Source organism: Mauremys mutica, chromosome 1 (genome assembly GCF_020497125.1).
Source record: "Mauremys mutica isolate MM-2020 ecotype Southern chromosome 1, ASM2049712v1, whole genome shotgun sequence".
NCBI lineage: Eukaryota > Metazoa > Chordata > Testudines > Geoemydidae > Mauremys > Mauremys mutica.
The window spans coordinates 188,075,282-188,096,741 of NC_059072.1; the positions used below are offsets into that span (position 1 = coordinate 188,075,282).

General features: G+C 37.8%; 1 protein-coding gene across 5 annotated transcripts in view; it reads left to right on the top strand.

The window, feature by feature from the left end:
* USP25 (ubiquitin specific peptidase 25) overlaps positions 1-21,460 on the top strand; it is a 127,166-nt gene that overhangs the window by 94,555 nt on the left and 11,151 nt on the right. For 3 of the 5 annotated variants that reach the window (XM_045002158.1, XM_045002161.1, XM_045002159.1), the window contains 5 exons: positions 1,843-2,071; positions 4,284-4,484; positions 6,129-6,268; positions 16,729-16,824; positions 20,632-20,810. In XM_045002158.1, the coding sequence (XP_044858093.1) occupies positions 1,843-2,071; positions 4,284-4,484; positions 6,129-6,268; positions 16,729-16,824; positions 20,632-20,810 (845 nt within the window). Of the gene's footprint in view, positions 1-1,842; positions 2,072-4,283; positions 4,485-6,128; positions 6,269-14,220; positions 14,335-16,728; positions 16,825-20,631; positions 20,811-21,460 lie in introns of all 5 variants that reach the window. The other 2 variants (XM_045002162.1, XM_045002160.1) reach the window with 2 other exon arrangements.

Consider the following 21,460-nt stretch of genomic DNA (forward strand, 5'->3'; position numbering starts at 1 on the left):
GACTGAACACAATAACGCAGCTGTTTTCTCGTATGCTCCTAATTATGATAGGTCTATTGGTACTCTCAAGATGTACTTTAAGATGTTCAACTTTCTGATGTACACAGAAATGAACTGACTGAAATATTGCTGATTTTTCTTAAACCATCAATACATTACTATTAATTTACATGGCCCTTTACAAACTTAGGTATAATGCATTCCCTGTCCCAAAGAGTTAACAAGTCAAGTAAAGCAAGACAGACACACTCAAGGGAAAGACATGGGATAATAGTTAATGACATTTAGAATATAGTACTGATAAGAGAGGAGGGATTGCTTGAAGAGTTGGATGCTAAATGGGGCGGGGGAGAGAGCGGGGGGGCACCTGGCATATAACAGGAAGTCGGTTCTGTGCATCGAAGGCTGGAGCAGAAGAGTACGCTCAAAGGGTTGGGATGAATCCAGGAAGTGAGAGCGTGTGGTGTGGGGGAATAAAAACAGATGGGCAAACTGCCAAGATGAGAACTTTCCTTTTTTCTTTACTGTTTTGTGTTAATTGGGAGATGGTAGAATCCAGTGAAATATAAAATCACTTAGTTATTTTGCCAGATGTTTTGGTACAGGTTGACTGTATGTTTTACCTAGCTGGTTTTTTTCTTCTAATTTTAGTGTTTTGTTCTATTCTAAAATGCTTAGATGCCTATCAACAAATGGCTTATTAATGTATTAAATAAGTATCTTTAAGTACTCAAATGGTTGACACAAACTGGCCATCTTTGACAGGCAGATGGCCTCTGTTCTCTTAAATATTTACTCAGAGATTACAATAACTGGTGCATTGAATGCACCAATTATTATATGAGGAAACCATTCATTTATGTAATTTGTTAGTGATGCAGTCAACATGATCAGACAATCAGAACCTAAACTCAGTATATTGTTTGACTTATTATTTTTCTCTGCTGATGCACTCTTGTATTTATGCTTTGGAAAGATTTGTTTAAACCAGGAAACGTGTCTTGGCTATTTTTTGGGGGCGGGGGAGGGGTTAAGCTTTTTAACAGTATATAATCTAGAGTTTGAAGTTTGCTACTTCCAGAATTGAGAAAAGGAAGGTTGAATTCATAGTTTGTGGCTGATTGCTTGAAGTTCCAGACATGGTACTTGAACATGACCGTGGTAGAAGAATCATTGTGATGTTGGCATGAGGAGTAGTATTCACTCTGGGATGGAGCTGACCTAAACGGTCTGTGTGTCTGTACTGCACACTGAAGAATGAAAAAGAACACACTCTAAGGAAGAGATCTATTTTCTTTAGTAGATTGCTTTTGAGTAGTTTGTAGTGACTATCTGAGTGGTGGATCACCCAGGTAAATTGTTAGTTAGGCAAATAAAATTGTAGCCGCCTTATAACCCATGTTACTTTGTCTGATTTTTTCAAGTGTCCAAATCAATATTCCAAGCACTGCTTGCTACTCTCCCACTTGAAGAAGAGGAGGAGATTACTTATGGTAACTGGAGGTGGTTCTAGATGTGTGGTCCCTATTTGGATTCCCATAGCTGCCCTCCATCCCCTGCATTGTGGATTGGAGTAAGCTAATCGCTTACTGGTAAGAGGGACTGGCGTTTACCCGCACAGCCTCTTAAAGACTTGGACACACCAGCCAGCCAATGCATGATGTATATGCAGGTCAACGGACACTACTATGAACAGTTCTGGCACCAGCGCTTGGCACATATGCACACCCACGTCTGGAATCCAAATAGGGACCACACATCTTGAAGAACCTCCAATTACAGTAAATAATCTCCTCCTACTGTAATGGCAACAACATTTAAATTATGCTTTCTTTCTGTTAGGTTCCTTATCGGTTACATGCTGTACTAGTTCATGAAGGCCAAGCTAACGCAGGGCACTATTGGGCATACATTTATGACCACCACCAGAGGAGATGGATGAAATATAATGATATTTCTGTGACAAAGTCAACTTGGGAGGAGTTGGAACGTGATTCTTTCGGTGGTTACAGGAATGCCAGTGCATACTGTTTAATGTATATCAATGATAAGGAACAATTCTTGATACAAGGTAATGTCTGGGGTATATTTTCAGCATGAAATACAAGTATGTGGAAGTTGTGCTTAAGGTGTTGACTTCCTGAGTGGTTCTGTTGCTTTGTTTAATATCTGAACTATGGCTAATATAGCAGAATTTAAGAGCTTGAAATTTAAACTTGTATATAATACTTTATTTACATGCAAAGTAATAGTTATATGATTATTTTAATTCCTATTGTTGACTAAAATGTTACATATGCATTTATAGTTGAATACAAAGAAAACTAAGCACCCCTCCCCCCAAATCCCCGCGTTCCTGTAGAGTTCAGTACAAATGCAGCAATATCCTGCTTTTATACAATTTTACAAGTGAACATTGCTTAATTGTAGATCAGCTAAAGAATATTGTAGGTGTTTAGATAAAGCGCTGCCCAAGTTATAGCCCAAAGATGAGGTTATTGTGTGGAGTAATGTCAGTCTTTAGTGTTTAAACAAATGAGTAGAAAGTGAAATGTTTAATTATGCTCATAGGTATGTTTATAGTTTTCTAGATGGCAAAAATACTACCCATCTTTTGAGTAGTAAGCATCATAACGTCACAGTACGTAGTGCTTCAGCATTATTAAAATAGCAAAATAAAACGTTTGCCTAATGAAGTCATGGTGGGGGCATAGGTTTATCACAACACCAGAGAGTAAAACCAAAAAAGTTAAATGTTAAAAGCTATAGAATAGGTCACTTTTACATGTTCTCAGGAATATTTTTCTTGCCTTCATCCACTTAATGTACTTTTTCATGGAGTGTTAAAAAAAAAAAAAAAAAAAAAAAAAAGGAAGCCTGTTGCAAATTATTGAAATGAGCACTTCATAGTTAACTTACATTTTGAGTTCTTCCTTGTGAAAAACAAAACAAAGGAATACAGTAGAAACCTGTTTATTCAACCCTGCCTTAACTGGCTCTCTACATTTACTGAACAAACAACCGTTAGATGGCACTGCAGCATTGCATTTTCCAGTTTATCTGTAGTTTTGATTATCTGATCTGGCCCCGATTGGCCAGTCCCAATTAGACCGGCTAAAACTTGCGTAGTTTGAAATTTGTCTCTTCAGATAACACTCCTTTGGAACATATCCCTTGTTGCATTAAATCATGTCCAACCAGAAAGCAATAACTAGGGAGGATATGCATATGCTCCCACAAGAATACAAATGTTCACTGCAAAGATACATGACAGAAAGCAGTCCTTGTCTGACCACGATAGATAAGTGTATCTTTTACCATATTATGAATAAGTTGTGGTGATGGACTGTGTTCATCAATCCTCTTTTTTTATAACTAGTTTGTAGTTTAAATCGTAGTTCAAAAATGTTTTAAAAGAAAATATATATTCTCCTTCACTGTTCCCTCTTGTGGCCATAGATTATATAGACTGACTATTAAGCGGAGGTTGACTGCTCATCTGACAGACAAAGGGGAGAGTTTCTTATGCCTATAGTGCTATGGCAGTTGGGGCCTTCACTATTCTCTCCACACCCAGACATTAGTGAATTGGTCCCAGAAATCAAAGGACTACTTGTTAAGGGTTACATGGATCTGCAAAACCGCATTGTGTAGAATGAAAATATCATGAAGAATTTGGATCTTTTGGTTACAACTTAGTGACAAGTTTCCAAGCATAGTAATAGGTTTATATTGCTTTACATTGTTAAGGCTATCTTCATACAGTAAAAAGTTAGAAATCTCACTTAGTTTGAAATGATTACTAAGATTAGCCTTGACATTTCCAGATCCCCAGATTCATAAGGGGCCTGCCACCACAGGCTTCACTGGCCTCAATGTGTGGCTCTGCCAGTCTAAAAGTTCTAAGTGTAATTAAGACCAAGTGGAATGGAAAGCAATTGGACCACAGTCCCTTATGTACTTTTGCTGTGAACATTTTGATTCATAAGGTGCACAGAGCCCCAAAGGTTTGGCATTCTATGTGGTAATGAGCTTATGGTGCCCAAGTGCAAGACTTAAATTGCAGAAGCAAAATGCTTCATGAACTCCACCTCCAGGTGAGTAAACTTCCTGCGTATGACAAATGATAAACTGAGATGTATTCATAAATGTGAGACAACTTTTGAAATTTCACTGGTATATTGTATGCTTTCAAGAATGCTCATTCTGAATGCCTTTCATCCACATGTGTTCCTGTTGCCTTTCATTATTCTGTGAAACATATAAACTATGTGGTTTTACAGAAGAATTTAATAAGGAAACTGGTCAGATGCTGCTTGGAATGGATACGTTGCCTCCTGATTTAAAGGACTATGTCAAGGAAGACAATAAGCGTTTTGAAAAAGAACTAGAAGAATGGGATGCAGAACTTGCTCAGAAAGTACAACAGGAAAAGTTGTTAGCATCTCAGACACCCAGGATGCCAGCACCCTCCTCTGCTCCAGGTTGGTCTGCATACATTTTTTTATGTTGGGGGAGGGGGAAACAAAAATAAAACTTTGCATGTGTATACATTACTGCCAGCTGTAAACTATCATCTCTTTGAAGATACTGAACTGGTTTTCTTCACATTTGAATTGTTTTCAACAGTGAGTTCTATAAAATAACCACATTAGAAGTTTATTTGGTTTTTAAATAGGCATTGGTTTCTGTTGGGGAGTTTCTTTTCTCATTAAAATTAAAAATTTAAAAATGCTTACTGGATGGTCTTATTAATGTTGAGTAATTTTCTGTCCTTGTTAAGTTCCAGTACCAACTCAGCTGAAAACATTCTTAAAAATTGGAAATGTGGCCTGATTTTTCAAAAGTACAGAGTAGCTAGTAGCTCCCATTGGCCTTTTATTTTAAGAAATTGGTATTTCCTGGGTATTTTCCCTTTCTCCTCTCTCAAAATTTTCCTGGTACTCAGATACTCTAGATTTACAGTAATGTGAGAGCAGAATTTAGCCATAAGGAGAGGGAGAAATTGTGTGATATATTATTGTAGTAATGGAATTCGATTAAGAAATAGGAAAACTTTAGCCTGATTACCAGGAAAATATTGAGAATGTTAGGAATGGTGTGGTGGACTCCAAAGAATAGTGGTGGAAACTCCACTGCTTGGGACTTAGCTGACCTGAACAGACAGTTGGTGAACTAATTGTACTGACAGTCCCGCACTGACATAGCCTATTAATTCTACCTAGTCTCTTTCTCTATGTCCATTTCTAGCTTTGGTGGTTCTACAATGTAATACTTAAGATGATTAGACAAGCTTGGATAGTGGGAGACTGTCATTCATACATTCTTGTCACCCTTGGATCATTAAAGATTGTATGTTGTTCATTTTGTAGTGACGGACACACAGATCATAGTTTGGCCAAATATATCTAGAAAATTGGTGTACTGATAATGTTAAACTGCATTTTTTTTTTTACTCCAAACAGTGATTTCATCTTCTAAATGTCTTGTTTTTCAGTTACTTGGAACAGCCTAGTTTTTGTTCTTTGTATTAGTGATACAAAATATTTAATTAATTTCTCTTGAAATTTACAAGCAGATGTTTATCTTTTTTTGTTTTACTAACTGAAAGCAATAAGCAAGTCTGTTTTATTTTTCTCAGTGAAGATTCTACATTTAAATGGAAAGGAATTTGTGTTGTCTTAGTTGTTTGAAAAGTAAAATGTATCGATTGTAATGTATGTTTATTTTGCAATATAAATCTTTTAGATTTAAACTGTTAGACATTTTAGGCCACAAACCCACAAGGAGATTCAGGAAGAACCTTACACTCATGCACAGCCCCAGGCTCAACATGGGTACTGTGTTCTGCTTGAGCAGGTGTTGCAGGCAATTCAAATATGTTAAATATGGTTTAAAATGTTTCTAATCCTAAAACTATTCACTAAGCTCTTTCAGTGCTTTCTTAAACTAGAAAAGATGGGACTAATTTTGAACACGGATCTAAAGCAGATTTGTGTGAATTATTTGACATAACTTGCATTTTTGTGCAAGTTTCTTTAGCACTTACTTGTTAACCCAAATAACGCAGATAGACTTAGCTATGTTAAGAATATGGAATTGCTTATATTATATTTTTTGTCACTAAGTTCAAGCAGGAGAACCAGAGTATTTAGAGCAGCCATCAAGAACTGATCTCTCAAAGCATTTGAAAGAAGATTCTGTACGAGCAATCACTAAAGCATTAGCTGAACAGGAAGATAGAAGTCCTGAAACTGTCATGCAAATGGTGAGGATATTTTCAAGTTTTTAATACCCCTTCTTTTCTTATCTTGCAAGTGGCAGGTATTATAATATCTGATAAAAGAAAAAATTATTCCCTTGAAGAAAGCATTAACCTTTCCTTAGGAACTATTCAGCCTTTATACTCTGTCCGGAAGAAATAGAATATACCTAAAGGCTGATAGTAGAGTAAAACTAGTGACGTACATACATTGTATGTAATTATCACACTTCTTTGTGGAGCACAGTATGTTGTTTCTTAAATAATGGTCACACGTGTCTTTGTGTCCACCTACAATTAATAATTTTCTAGTTATGGGAGTATATAAAGGAGTATTCCTCCCAGAACACTGAAAAAATTAGGTTTTGTTTTAAATCTATTTAGGAATTTTGAGACACCATTTGGAGTCGTCAGTATCCTTGAAAGGCTGCATCAGTTGATGTAGTTTTTAAGGTTAAGCATTGTATTTATGGAGGATATACGTAGTTAGTTGAATACTGGGGGGAAACATGCATATTCTATCCTAGGTTTTAGTATTTAAATTCACAAACTTCGAAACAGGTCTTCATGATTCATCAAATGTGTATATTTAACTTAGAATACATATGTTACACCAGCCAGAATATTGGAATCCTCCAAAGACTTCCAGTACTTCACTTCAGATAGTCTTCAAGTAATTTTGAGTACTGAATAGAATTGCAAATAAGAGGCTGCTTTGTGAATTCTTTATGAAGGTAAAATTCATTGAATTTTACGTTCAGCAAATATTCTTTGACCAACTGTAGGTATAAGTATTTGATCAAATATGTTTCATGAATAAATACATTTTGAAACCACAGGCAACTTTAATGGAATACTTGTTTTTAGATCAAAATAATGTAACATGTATCAGTTGATTATTTATTATTTTCCTCAGTTTGGCTTGCTAAGTCATCGTGGAGCAGTGTATGAACAAGCTGGGCATGTGCAAAGTTCATGCATTCTTCCTTAAAAATAAATAAATAAAACAAAAATGTGGCCTGAGTCCTAATTGTCCAGAGCTAAACAAGCCCACTTAGACCCAAGAACTCATAGGCAAGCATATATACCAGTAAATGCTCATATTTCACATCAAGAATTAGGATACTTCTGTGGATTGATTCCACATGGAAATGGAATCCTGGATTGGTATTTAATCAAAGCAGAAGTGTTTTTCTCTTGTGTCTCAACCATTGTGATGTCAAGAGAGAACAGACACTGCTGAGTTGTGGTTAAAATCAACAAGGAAGCTAATCTGACTCTTGACACCAAGACATACTGTCACCAATATTCCTAGGTTAATGTTTAGATGGTCTTCTGTGTTCTCAGAGAAAATAATCTGTCATGTTTAACAAAATAGTAGAGCCTAAATCAGAAAAATCAATGCCAACATAGCAAAACAGACTGGGAAAATTATATATTGTGCCTTGTACCTATTTGTGTTACCCCAAAATGAGGATATGAAAGTCCTCAATGATACCTGCCTACCACTCTTCTCTACCTTGGGTCTGCTGGCTTTCCTCCAGATACACCAGGATAGATGCATACTAGCTTGGTTACAGGGAACAAAATACGACAGTTCAGGCCTATCATGCAGAATAAACAGTCCCAGTCATTTACAAGATTGTGGTTGGGGGGAGGAATTAATTGTAGGAGAGGCAGAAATTGTATGTGTATGTTTGAGAAACTAGATGTCTTCATGTTGTTAAGTCTGTAATGGAAAGTTTTTCTTCAAGTAGTGTCTCTATGGGTGCTCCATTTCAAGCACTCCTGCACCTTTGATCAGAGACTTTTGGTAGCAGTGCCCATTTGGCCTTTATGCTCTCTATGCATACTCGTGTCCCGTACCAAAGATATATAGGGCTGCACAGGCGAACTGCCCTCAGTTCCTGCTCAACCACCTTTGGTTTAAGATGGAGTGCTGCATATGCCTGCTTCTATTAACTGCCTTAGTATTGTTATATACTTAGTTGTTGTACATAGTTTGTTTTAGGGTTTTTGTCTTTCCCTTTTGCTTGTGTTTTCCCAACTTGCAGGGTCATTTCGGACTTATATTTTCTGAGGTATGCAGGATCCCCAGGCAAGGGAGAAGACTCATGCTAACTTGGCCACCTTGAGATCCCAGTCACCAAAAGATCCAGGGCTGAGGAACCTGCCTCCGTATCTGCAGTACTGAAAGCTTTGCACTCTAAGATGATGGTATTGACAAGGAGCAGGCGTATTAAATCTTCCTCAAAGACGTCTCTTTCACCAGATACCTCAGGCACCAAGAAGAGTGCTGTTGAGGTTCCATGTGCTTCTGGTATCATGAAGTTGTCTAAGACTGCTCCTAAAAGTCATCCCTCTGCCAAGAAGGACTCAATACTGAAGACCTCCTCTGTTTCTGGTGGTCATGTCCATGCAAGCAGATGAGTGCCATCAGATTCTTCGGTATCCTCAGTATTTAATTCAGTGCTCCAGACTGTTACATCTGAATCTATGCTTGGGCGTGCTCATTCCTCAATGCAGACGAGTCAGGTATCTATCTCGGTACTGATATCAACCTCCAGAGTTCCTCCACTATCCCAGGAGTTCAGATACTCAAGAGACCTCTTCCTCTCCAATGAACCAGAGAGTTCACTGCTTGCTGGTACCACACATCTCTCAGTACTGAGGTCTTCTGGGTTACTCTCTAGTCATTTCTCATTGAGACACTCTGCTTCTCTGACTTACGCTATCCAGGGGGAACAATTATCTCCATTAGAATGTGTGGAAGAGAAATCTGACTTAATTCACAGCTTTCTGTTTAAGTGTTTCATGTTTATTCAAGGATAGTTTACTCTCCTCCCTACGTGGTGAGAAGGGAAGATAGATGATCCCCACTTTCCTACAGCTGGACGGGTAGGAGGCAAGAGCTGACAAGGATGTAGCACCTTGCACAAATATTTCCTGATGAGGCTATAATGCCTCCAACACTTTCCATGGCAGATGACTTTCCAGAGTTCCAGGAGCTGATGAAACAAATTGCTCTTTTACACTTCCTCATGAGGGATTTGGACTTCCACAATAAACCCCTGGATATTTTACATTCCTCAGCTTCAACATGTGTGGCACTTCCAATTAATGAGGCTCTTCTAGAGCCAGCCAAGACAGTCCAGCAAACCCTTGCCACAGCACCCCCTGCATGCAAACGTACTAACAAAAAATACCATATGTTCTGGTCATGGATTCAGAATTTTTATTTTCAATGTGACACCAAATTCCTTGGTTGCGGATGCAGTTAGAGGATGGGAGTCAATACAAAACCAATGTTATCCCATTTAACAAGGACCAAAAGTGTCTTGATCTTTTTGGTTGCAAAAATTACTCCTCTGTGACACTACAGTTCAGGAGAGCAAATCATCAGGAGTTTATGTCAAAATATCACTATCTGAATTACAGCAAATTTAGTATCTTTATTAAATGTTTGCCACAGGACCACCATGAACAATTTAAGACTATCATAAATGAAGGTCAGCTCTTGGCAAAGATTTCTTGGATGCAGCCGATAGCGTAGCCTGTTCCATCTCCACCATGATGTAACAAGCACCTTGGCTCTAGCTGTGCAGCTTCCATAGGGAGGTACAGTCTACTATAGAGGGTTATAAGTTATTTTCAGACTCTACAGACAGTCCCTTCATACTTTGAAGGTTTGAGGGCCACTCTTAGGTCCCTTGGGATCTATACTCCTATAAATGAAAAGAAATTTAGCAGGTGTTAGATGGCCCAAAGATCTTGCACAGTTTACTTTTCTACTTTCTGTAGACCACCTTAACCTTGGGCCCAGAGACCAAGATATTCCAAAAAGAAAACAGCTACTGATGAGCTGCTTCATCTCAGCCATCTGCTGTGGCTAAGCTCCAGTTCTGATGGCTTGATCAGGAGTCTGAACCACCTCCTCCACAGGGACTTGCTGCTGCACTGTCCTGTCCTCCCCCCACTCAGGTACTGCCTTTCCCAATTCCACCCTGCATGGGCGACAATAACATTTGACAAATGGGTTTTGGAAGTCATAACAGATGGTTATTCCATCCATTTTACCTCCAAGCCTCCCTTCCACCCACTTTTCCCTTCTCTGTTCAGGGACCCAACTCACAATCAGTTGCTGAGACAGGATGTCATCTCCCTTTTACTCTTAGGGGTCATAGAATGAGGTCCAGTCCAGCACAGGGGAAAGGGGTCCTATTCCAAGTACTTTCTGGTCCCCAAAAAAGAACAGAGGATGGAGACCAATATCAGATCTCAGACTTCTAAACAGCTACATCAAACAGATTATCCCTAGTTGACTGTTCAATAGGATAGATTTTATAGGACTTTCTCTAGATGCCATCACAGCCAAAGCTTGTTTACTTATGGACACATTCACAAACCTGAAAATCTTATCTGAAGGACGCAGATAAATCCTCAGACCTTGGCAAGAAATTGTCTTCAGCTGTAGGGTCATATGGCAGCTTGTGTCTTCATTAACCCAACATGCCAGATGACATCTCCAGTGTTTACAGGGATGGCTGAGGACCATTGACACACCAAATGAGCTTTGTCTAGACAGACAGGTTTCTGTTCTCATTGGGTTCTGGAATCACTGAATATGTGGAAGAATCCTTCCAAGAGGATGGGAGTTTGTTTGGTTTTTTTTAAGCTCCTCTGACCATTGTCGTCACTTCAGATGCATCTCTCTAGGAATAGAGAGCTGATCTCAAATCACACATCCAGGACAAGTGGTCTCCCCAAGTGGGTTTTCTGCATGTCAACATTCTGGAACTGAGACCAGGCAGAAGGGTATGCTCCCTCTTCCTTCCACTGATCAGAGCCAAATCCGTCATGATCATAAGACAATGCGACCTGCATATTCTACATCAGTTGTCGGGCGGACATGTTCCCCTTCACTCTATGCCAAAGTGATACAACTCTGGAATTGGTGCATGGCTAAGCAGATAGTCATCTCATCATCTTCCCTTCCAGGTATTAAGAACACCATGGCTGACTACCTCAGCAGACACTTCTCTCGGAGTTACAAGTGGGAGTTGGATTCACGAGTCCTCAGCAGGATATATTTAACCTGGGGGTTTCCAGAAGTGGACTTTGTTGCACTGCAGCCAATGCAAGGCACAAGAAGTTTTGTTTGAGATGGGAACCTGAACCTCAATCACTAGGAGATTCCTTCCTCATCTAATGGATGAAGGGCCTCCTTTATGGATATTGGCCAATACCATTGCTCTTGAAAATTCAAAGTCAAGCAAGACAAAGCCAAAGTCATGTTGTTTGCACTGACTTGGCCATGAAAAGTTCGATATCCTTAAGTCATTAGACTTGCTTCTCGTCCTCCACTGCAACTTCTGATCAGTTCTTGTTTGTTTGTCTTAGGATACTGGTCAGATACTTCACCCCAGTCTTGAATTTCTCTAGCTCCAGGCATGATTTCTCAATGGTTCTCTGGATTCGAGACTACCTGTTCAACAAAAGTGCAACAGGTGTTGTTAAACAGTAGAAAGGAATCCATGTAACATGCTTAACTTCAAAAATGAAGGAGATAGCTCTGGCAGACCCACTGACAGATTTCTCCTGCCCACTCTCTTCTTGTTCCATTGTCCTGGGCTACCTCTTGGAATTAAAAAGATCAGATCTTCCTATGAGTTTCATCAAGTTTCACTGAGTAGCTGTAACAGCCTTTCATTCCCTAGTAGAAGGTTTTTTGGGTTTTGCTCATCCCACGATGTCAAGATTACTCAGAGATGTGGTTAATCTTTTCCCTCAAATTAGAAAATTTACTTAACAATATGGGACTTAAATCTGACTGATAATTACCTTATGAATTACCCTTGTGAGCCATTAGCTATGTGTTCATTGGTTCACCTATAGCTGAAAAGAGGGTTTTTTGGTGCCTATCACCTCTGCCTGGAGGGTCAGAGATCTAAGGGCTTTCATAGCAGACCCTCCTCCGTTTCCTGTGTTCTTCAAGGAAAAGGTCTTGTTACAACCACATCCAAAATATTCATCTAAGGGATCTTCCAATTTTCAGATTAACCAGACCATTTATCTACCAGACTGCTTGTTTCAATTGCAGACCAATCCAAAGGATCTACAATCTCTATCCAGAAATTTTCAAGATGGAGATCTGGGTATTATTTTATGTTACAACTTTGCCAGCATCAGCCTCCTTCCAGAACATTAGCTCATTCTACAAGGTTACAATTTACTTTCATGGCATTACTGAAGAATGTTCCAGTTGCTGAAGTATGCAGAGATGCAACCTGGACTTCAGTACGTACTTTCTACAACCACTGTACTTTGGTTCAGATAGTGTAGTTGTCAATGCAATTTTGTCTTCAGTATTATACTCTGTTACAAAGCTTTCCTCTCCTTGTCAGAATACTGCTAGGGAGTCACCTGAAGTGGAGCACCCATAGGAACACTACTGTATGAAGGGGGAGAGGTTACTCACCTTGTGCAGTAACTGGACTTCTTCAAGATGTGTCCCCCTATGGGTACTCCACTACCTGCCCTCCTCTTCTCCTTCTGAGTTTTTTTTCTGCAGGACTTTGCAGCAGAAAAAAACCTGAGGATGGTTTGCCTGTTCAGCTCTGTATACAAGGATATATAGGGTACATGCATGAGCCGAACAAGAACTGCTACCAAAAATCTCTGATTAAAGGTGCGGGGGTGCACATGCACCTGAAGTGGCTCACATGTAGGGACACACATCGCTAAGAACTCTGGTTACTGCACAAGGTGAGTAACCTCTGTGTTCATAAAAAGGCAAAGTTGTGCCCCCTTTATAAAAGTATTTGGAAAATATTAAGGATTTGATAACATTTTTCTGAAATTTTCTGCCACAAATTAAGCAACTTTTCAGTATAAATACCTTGTTTAGTAGCACTGTTCATTGTAGCTTCTAAACAATTAAGTCCTAAAAACAGGTTTTAATTGGTCCAAACACACTTTTTAAAATCTGGTTTCAATAATCTTTATTACATAAGCATGTATAGTTCAGATAGGCTCATACTGTCTTCCTTTCCTTTTTTCTTTTTCCCTTCTCGTCACAGCCATCTTCCCCTTCCTCTGTTATTTTGCTCCCTTACTCATATTAACCTTCTCACCCAAGCTCTACCCCCAGCTTAAAAAAAACAAAACCCAAACCCAGCAAAACTTGTGACAAGCCATGTGCCAGTCAATACCACAACATTTACTTATTCTATTTATGTCCCCTGCCCTTTATCTGTTCCTGCGTTTCCAGTGGTAAGCTCTTCAGGACAAGAACTCCATCATCTTGTGTGTTCATACAGTGTCTGGGGCAATGGAGCCTGCTCCTTATTGGGACTTCTGCATGCTAATAGAATATAAATTATTATTATAGTGCTTTCAACAGAATATAGATGTTAGAGGATTTTGTTTCTATGGCACATGATTGCCACATGACTCTAATCCAAGTAGATTATCAATTGACATAAACTGTGGTAGCTCTGTTGAAGTCAATGGAGCCATGACAGCTGGATTTCAGTGGGGCTAGGACAGTTTATACCAACTGAGGATCTGCCCCTTAGTGTCAAAAACAAAAAAATTTACACCAAGAACACATTACATCACTTTAGTGTTACAGTAACAGAGAAGGTATGAGTATTACAAAGGCAAATAATGTTAGAGCAAAAAGGAAAATCATTTTTCTAGAAAGGTGTTAAGACAAATTGAAGGCCAAGACTTGTGGAAACATTGAGTGTAGAATTCACTAGTTAAGATTTTTCATACCTTTGAATTTCTTTCAAAAATCCAAATAGTGAGAGAGAATGCAGGTTGTCTAGTACTATAAAGTCTAGCAAATCCCAGCAACACAGATTGTTTTACTTATCAGTCTGTCATTTTGTTACTTTTTTCTTTTCTCTTCTTTTTTCTGACTTTTTCATACTGATGATGATTTTCTCCCGCAGAGCTCTGATAACGCCCCAGCTCAACCAGCTCCTAACCCGCGTGTTGTAGAGGTGGCGATTCCTGATGTAGGGACTTTTGTGATTGAGTCAGAGGAGGGGGGTTATGATGATGAGGTACCTTTGATTGCAGTCTTGCGCACAGTTGCTACACTAGTGTTTTCTTTTGCTGCCTGGTATGAATTTTTTGGCATGTTGCACATTGTGGCGCTTAACAGATCTCTGCATAACTAAAAGCTTAGCAATTTGTGATAATAATCCCTTGAAATTCACAACAAAAATTTTCAGAAAAGATAGCAGCAGTTACCCGAATTGGGCACATTTTTTGTGTGGTATGAAATGATTATAGGAAGGCACATATATCTGTACCTTTGAGCTGTTGGAAATTGAGTATTATCTTAGGCCAAGTGTAGTCTATGAAAGATATTTGAACAACTATATTACATTTTTTTAAAAACTGTAAGAATGAAGAATGACATTCTGAATTTCCTTGTTTTTGTCAGTTGAATGAAGTTAAGGTTCAAACTACATCTCTTATCTGCCAAGCTTAGACATTTTAGTTTCAGAGGAGCAAATTGTCCTACAGATACAAGCTGAAATATTCAGACACAGCCAGGAGTTAAGGACAGATTAGCAACCAATTGTGTTTCCTGGCTCTTGACTTTTCAGTTGTATTTCCTTTTATGCTAGGGCTCCAACTTACAATGGTAACAGTTAAAGAAGAAAAATGTAATGAAAAAGGGAAATATTAGAAATGTTTAAAAATTCTCAATTATTTCATAATTGCATTCCTATGACATGACTATTAGAAAAGCAAATTAAAGGTTAAATTGTTCCTTGTGGTGCAACTTAAGTTTCAGCTCTGGAGGAGTAGACCAGAAAGGCATAGAACCTCAGAGACACCCCTCTGAGAAACAGTTTCCTTCCTGCTTTTCCCTTTGCTCCAGAAGGATAGTCGTTTTTTGCAGGCCTAGATCAGCAGCAAATTACAATACTCCCAATGTAGCTTAGTTTTTCTGGCTCATGTGTGGGAATGCAGAGCCAAGGGTCCACCCCATACCCCACTACTTCCTGTCTGTTTGCTCAGAGAGGGGACATAGCTGGTGCACAGTGCCTGCTTACTCAAGGAATCTGGGCCTATGTTCTGAGTAACTCATGGAGCCATGTATTGCTGGGTTACTTCTATATGCAGCAGTGAGTAGGTCAAATCATATTCTTCTACTCAATTGTGAGAAACGTTAATTGGCAGAATGGGATGGAGAACTTAAATTGGTACTGTTGTATTTTAAGAAGTCAGACCCACTGTGATCTGAATGCAGCAGTTACATATCTGTGTCCTTTGACCTTATATCCTACATACTGCAGCTCTAAAGAAAGTTCTTACGATATCCTGACTAGCTCCAAGGGAATTGTTGTTAATGTTCACCTTTAAGGACATTGACAACTCAGCCCCTCCCTACTTATCTGCCTTTGCCTTACAGCAATGCCATCCCACGTCCCCTTCTTCTCAGTGGTGCTGCTCTTGTGTCCATTTGTCTGCTTCTTTCATAAATGTATTTGTGCTTTTTTACATGCTACCCTTACATATGGGAGGTCCTCCCTGAACTATTCCCAAAGCTTTCTGCCCTCTCTCCATAAAGACTCACTTCTGTTGTGATGCCTGCAAGAAATTAGCCAGCCAATGATGCCTAGACTGAGGGGTATTTGGAGACAGAGCTGGCTGTTTGTTTATTTGTATATAAGTAGGAAAAAGACCTTTCAAGTAACTTGGAAGTGTCAATCTGAGCATATAACTAACCTGTGTATCTGCATAATCTTGCTGGTTTTACCTTTGTCTTCCCTTCCCACTTCCCTCCTGTTTATAAATTTATTGCTTCTTAATTCAGATTGTTGTAAACTCTTCAGGGCAGGGACCATGTCGTCTTGTGTGTTTGTACAGCACCTAGCACAATGGGACCCTGACCCTGATTTTGAATATATATTTTATGTAATAATGCAATTATTAAATTATGAAGTATCTGGAAAAAAGGCAAAATGATATAAATATTTGTAGTATTGAACATCAAAAATTCTCAATTTTGAATGGATTTTTCTAATTTGAAATAATAGAAACTTTGGTTTTATCCCTTGCTAGTAAGACAGACTCTTAGGTTAGTACTAATTCATTTTGCAGTATTTGTGAAATAACAGTATTGAACAGTCTCTTCTTTCCTTGGACATTTTGCCCATATAATTCTTAAATTGCTTTCATTGCATTTGGAATAATTATTAGTACTTACTTTATTCTAATGTAAACATCTGTTAGATCATATATGGCTGTTGCTTTGGTAGAAGTAGAGAAAAACGTTATGATTCATTTGCAGAACACAAACTCTAACACTGAAGCATTTGCCATTCCAATGTATGCATGCAATAGGTTGTTCTTTATGTTGCATGAGTCTAAAGGCATATTGACTTAAATCATTAAAATATTAATCATTCGAAACTTTTACCTTAAATCCCCTGTGGCAGGTCATGCTGACCCCGAACATGCAAGGTATTATCATGGCTATAGGTAAAGCCAGGAATGTTTATGACAGGTGTGGGCCAGAAGCAGGGTTCTTTAAGGTACAACTAACATTTCAATCTTTACTTCTCCTCTGATTTTTTTTATTATTGGAATATTTTTTCCTATTAATGCATTATGATTGTTCTGGCATTTGTCTGTTTTCTTTTTCTTGGCTTCAGTCCTCAGTAATACTTGTGTCCTGAAAGAAGCATATAGAAATCTTAGTGTGTGTGTGTGTGTGTGTGTGTGTGTTTATAGGGGTGTGTGTTAGCAATAAAGTTTTCTGATACTACTAGTCACAGCTTCCCACATTTTCTAAGAAAGATAATATTAAGGCTAGATGTGTGAGCTTGAACAATGACTGCATTTGTTTATCTTTTTCATAACTAAGTGCTTGTCTCCATTTACAACACTGCAGCAGTGCCACTGTAGTGTTTCAGTGGAGACATTGCCTACGGTGCAGAGGCAATGTTGGCATAGGTACTCCACCTCTCCGAGAGGCATTACCTATGTCTATGGGAGAAGCCCTCCTGTCAACATAGCACTGTCTACTCTGGGGATTAGGTCAGTATAACTACATCACTTAAGGGGGTGACTAAACCACACCTCAGAGCAATGTAGTTATACCAACATAAATTCCTAGTGTAGACCAAGCGTAAATGCAAACTTCCATTAGCATGTGTCTGAGGATTCCAGCATTTTCACACAAGAACATCGCTGTGTTCACCAAAGCTTTTCAAAGAAATGTTGTTCTGACTCTTGTCCTCCATTAAAATAACAAGCTGAATGGTTTGGTTTGGTTTACTTGTTACAGTGTCAATATTATCCCTTTTGTATAGTGTACTTTATTATGGGGAGATACTGTTTTAGGTGCCCATTCTTTAACTTTTCAAAGTAACATTAAATTTAGTAAACCTATCCAGATGTTATCAGTTTTCCTTAATATGTAAATGTTCTGAATTGTTGGTACATAAGCTTTTGAATCATCTGTGTGCCAGTGGAAGAGCCACCATAACATAGTGCAGAAATTTTTTTTTTCCCCAGTGGGAATGTGTGTTTATGGTATTTTAAAAGGAAAAAAATGGAAGTTGAATTTTTTTTTACCTTGGGGAGTGTGTATTCGTTAACATTTTGTTTTAAATATGCATAATTTCTGGTGAGACAGTTATGGTCTTCTATACTCTTACCATATATAGTGAGTTAATTTGGTTAGAAAATGTGGGAATTTGCTTTTTCCTTACTGATAGAGCTGGTCAGGAATTTTTCAACTAAACATTTTTCATTGGAGAATGCAGATTTTTCAAAACAACTTTTTTATGGGAAAAGGTCCATTGCAATGCATTTCCTGTTTTTTGAAAAATTCAAATGCAAAGTGCCACTTTTTGGTCAGAAGTGACTTTTAGTTTTGAAGTTCAATTTAATGTATAGTAAAAAAAATATATACATAAAAAAGGTCATAATGGAAACAAAAAATTTTGTTCTGATTTGATTTTTGTTCAGTTCACACAAACTTTAGAGATTACTATTTTTTTGTCCTGATTTGAGATGGGGAAAATATTTTAAATCTCAAAAATTCCCATGGGATGAGAGAACCATTTCACACTCAGCTCTACTGTACTTACCTATCTGGGGTTGGTGGTGTTGTATATAAAAACCATACATACAATATTTTCAGTTAACACTTTGGCTTAAATGCGCAATATGAAGTGACTGACTTGAAGAATATTAAGTGTAACTTCATGTTACTTCAGTGTGGTTTTCCATAGTCTCTTAGCTGCTCTGTGCCTTAATAAAATTATATGCCATTTTTTGTTTTGCATGGTATTTTAGGTATAATAGTACTTACAAAGATAATTTTCTGTTTTTCATGTTTTTTTCTTTAGTTTGTTTTAGGATATGTTTGCTTTACTGTTGTTCTTGTTGAAACATATTTGAAATGAGTCAATCTTTCTTCACTGAAACCTGAAGTTTTTATAGGGTAGTTGTCTGTTTTCAAAATCAAGCAAAACATATTCTTCAGGATTTTTGTATATAACTTCCTTTGAGAACTAGAAAGAATCTTTCTCTGATATATTGGTTGTACTGTAATCTCATTTTCTGTATACTGTATAAAGAAAAAAACTATGATTTTGCTCAGCATATAAGAATCTTAGAATACGGATAAGATGCCTGTTACTGTATTAGGTCAAAAATGTGTATGGAAACCGTTCTTTTCTTCTGTTGGTAGACTGTCCGTAAAGTGGTATGTGTCAAGTGCTTTTCTCAGGCCTTGTCCATGCTAGAAAGGGTTTACTGGTGTAGCTATACTGATATAGCTGCACCAGCAAATGCTCCTTTTTTGCTGGTATAGTTACCTGACTTAATTAGACCTTTATTTTAGTCCTGATAATCGATCCTTTCAATTGAGATCATGCAAAGCTTGTCAATAGTATTTTGGTATGTCCAAAGAAAAGAATAAAAATGAATGCACAGACACACATCTCTACCTTCCACTAGGCTAGTTAAAGTCTCACCCTCGAAAACGAGATGAGGGCTTCCTCCTGTCTTCACATGCCTCTGAACGTATAACATTTCACCTGTGCATTGAGTGTCTTGGAAGGAACGAGAAGGAAACCCTTGAATTCCTAAGTAGAAAGAGGAACCACCTGCAATATCCAGTTTATTCTGTGAAAAAAGACTTATGTTTAAGTGTTAGTTACAATTTTGGAAACTGGTAGAAACATGTATAGAAGAAGAGATTTTAAATATGTGAAAGAAATGGTGATAAGTCTTGCTGAGATGAGTAGCCTTGCCACGTATTTGGGAAGAAAGGATTTTGATATATTAAACTGGATGTTTATTACTGAGTGCTTTGAAACTGCCTGTTGTGTTCAAGATTTGTTAGTGTTAAAGCACTAATATACATTATCCTGCTTACAGGCATTGTATACATTCACTCTAGTTCAAGTTGACATTTGTTTACCATAGTGCTTGACCATTTTTGTACCTTTAGAAAAAAAAATCTTGAAATATAATATCTGTCACCATTTCTCTCAGTGATTTGTCTTTTGTTCCACACAGTGGTCAGAGTCAGTAATTAAGTAGTTAATGAGCACAACTGAAAAGTTTTCATGAAAACTAGAATTTCTGTTTAAAAAAAAAATGCCTGCAAAGGTGGAAAAGTATTTCTTGTGACACTAGCATAAAGGAAAAACAGTGTAAAATACTAAATGTTTATGCTGTTAAGGCCTTTTAAGGCAGGATAGAAACTTGTTTTAAGTATTTGTTTTGAGTAGAAATCAGATAATTAGGTTCTTAGTGTAAACCATTTCCATCATGCTTAAATATATTTTTACATGTTCATTAAACTTTCTCTGAAAATTTTGCATTTTAACCCTGGCCAAAAACTATTTTTCAACATGAAAGCTTTCAGAATAATTCACTGGCTAAAATGGCTGCAATTGTCTTGTACAGCTTCTGGCTGTAGAGACATATAGTAGGTATCTTTACCTTGGGTGAAAAGATGGGATGGCTAGAGAAGTGGCTGGATAGTAAAAAGCTAAATCTTCCCTGAGGAAGTTTTAACACAGGTGAGAAAATGATGTTGAAGTTCTGCCCATATGGGCACATAAGTACTACCTTATTGCCAGTGATAGCTGATCAGAGAGAGAACAACCACCTCAGTTTTGTTTTTAAAATGTTAAATGACTCCCATTAGAAGGGTACTTTGGGAATATGTTTAAGTAGGACAGGGCTGGGGGCTTACTAAGCATCTTGTAGCATGGCCAGTAATATGAGGATGTTAACTTCACAGAAATAAAAATAATAATTCACTTGTCAAGGGTTAACTAGAAAAAATAACTGATTTTTTTTGTTAAATTATGTAGGCAATTAAATTGGAGTATGCACGGCTACTAAAATTGGCTCAGGATGATCCACCACCCGAATGTGATTACCGTTTGCATCATGCAGTTGTTTACTTTATGCAAAACGAGGCACCAAAGAAAATAATTGAGAGAACATTACTGGAACAGTTTGGAGATCACAATCTGAGCTTTGATGAAAGGTAATGGGAAAATGAGACATGCTAAACTTATACTAGTCAATTTTTTATTCAGAGGATACAATAGTTAACTCTCCTTTATGTATTGTAGGTATAATGTGGCTATTAGGTACCCACTATGAACAATATATTTGCCTAGCCACCACTTCAGTAAAGGTTTCCCTTTACACAATGTTGCAATTTTCAGCATGAAATACTACTTTTAAGAAATACATAATTAAATTGTGAAACTGCTTGCTGCAATATAGCAGTGCACCCAAGAACGTAGTAGCATTCAGGATAGAATTAAATATTTATATGGATAATGGGAACATCCATGGTTAATTTAGATAGAATAACATTAAAGAAAAATCCTTATGTTTGATGACATAAATCAATCAATGGTGATTAGAAAGAAATGTTCACTATGGGTATAAATATTATTCCATAATTTACCATTATATATTCTCGTTCCTTTCTCTGAAACAACTTGTAGTGATCAATGTAAAAAACAGCATACCCGGCTAAATGTCTAATAACTTGTCTAATTCACTGTGGCAATTTCTGTGCGCCACCCTAACACTTGTTCACCTATTTAAAAAACACAAATTGAAAGACTGCATCCTGCCCCCCTCACAATACGAGCACTTGAAGCTTCAGATCCTAATTCTCTA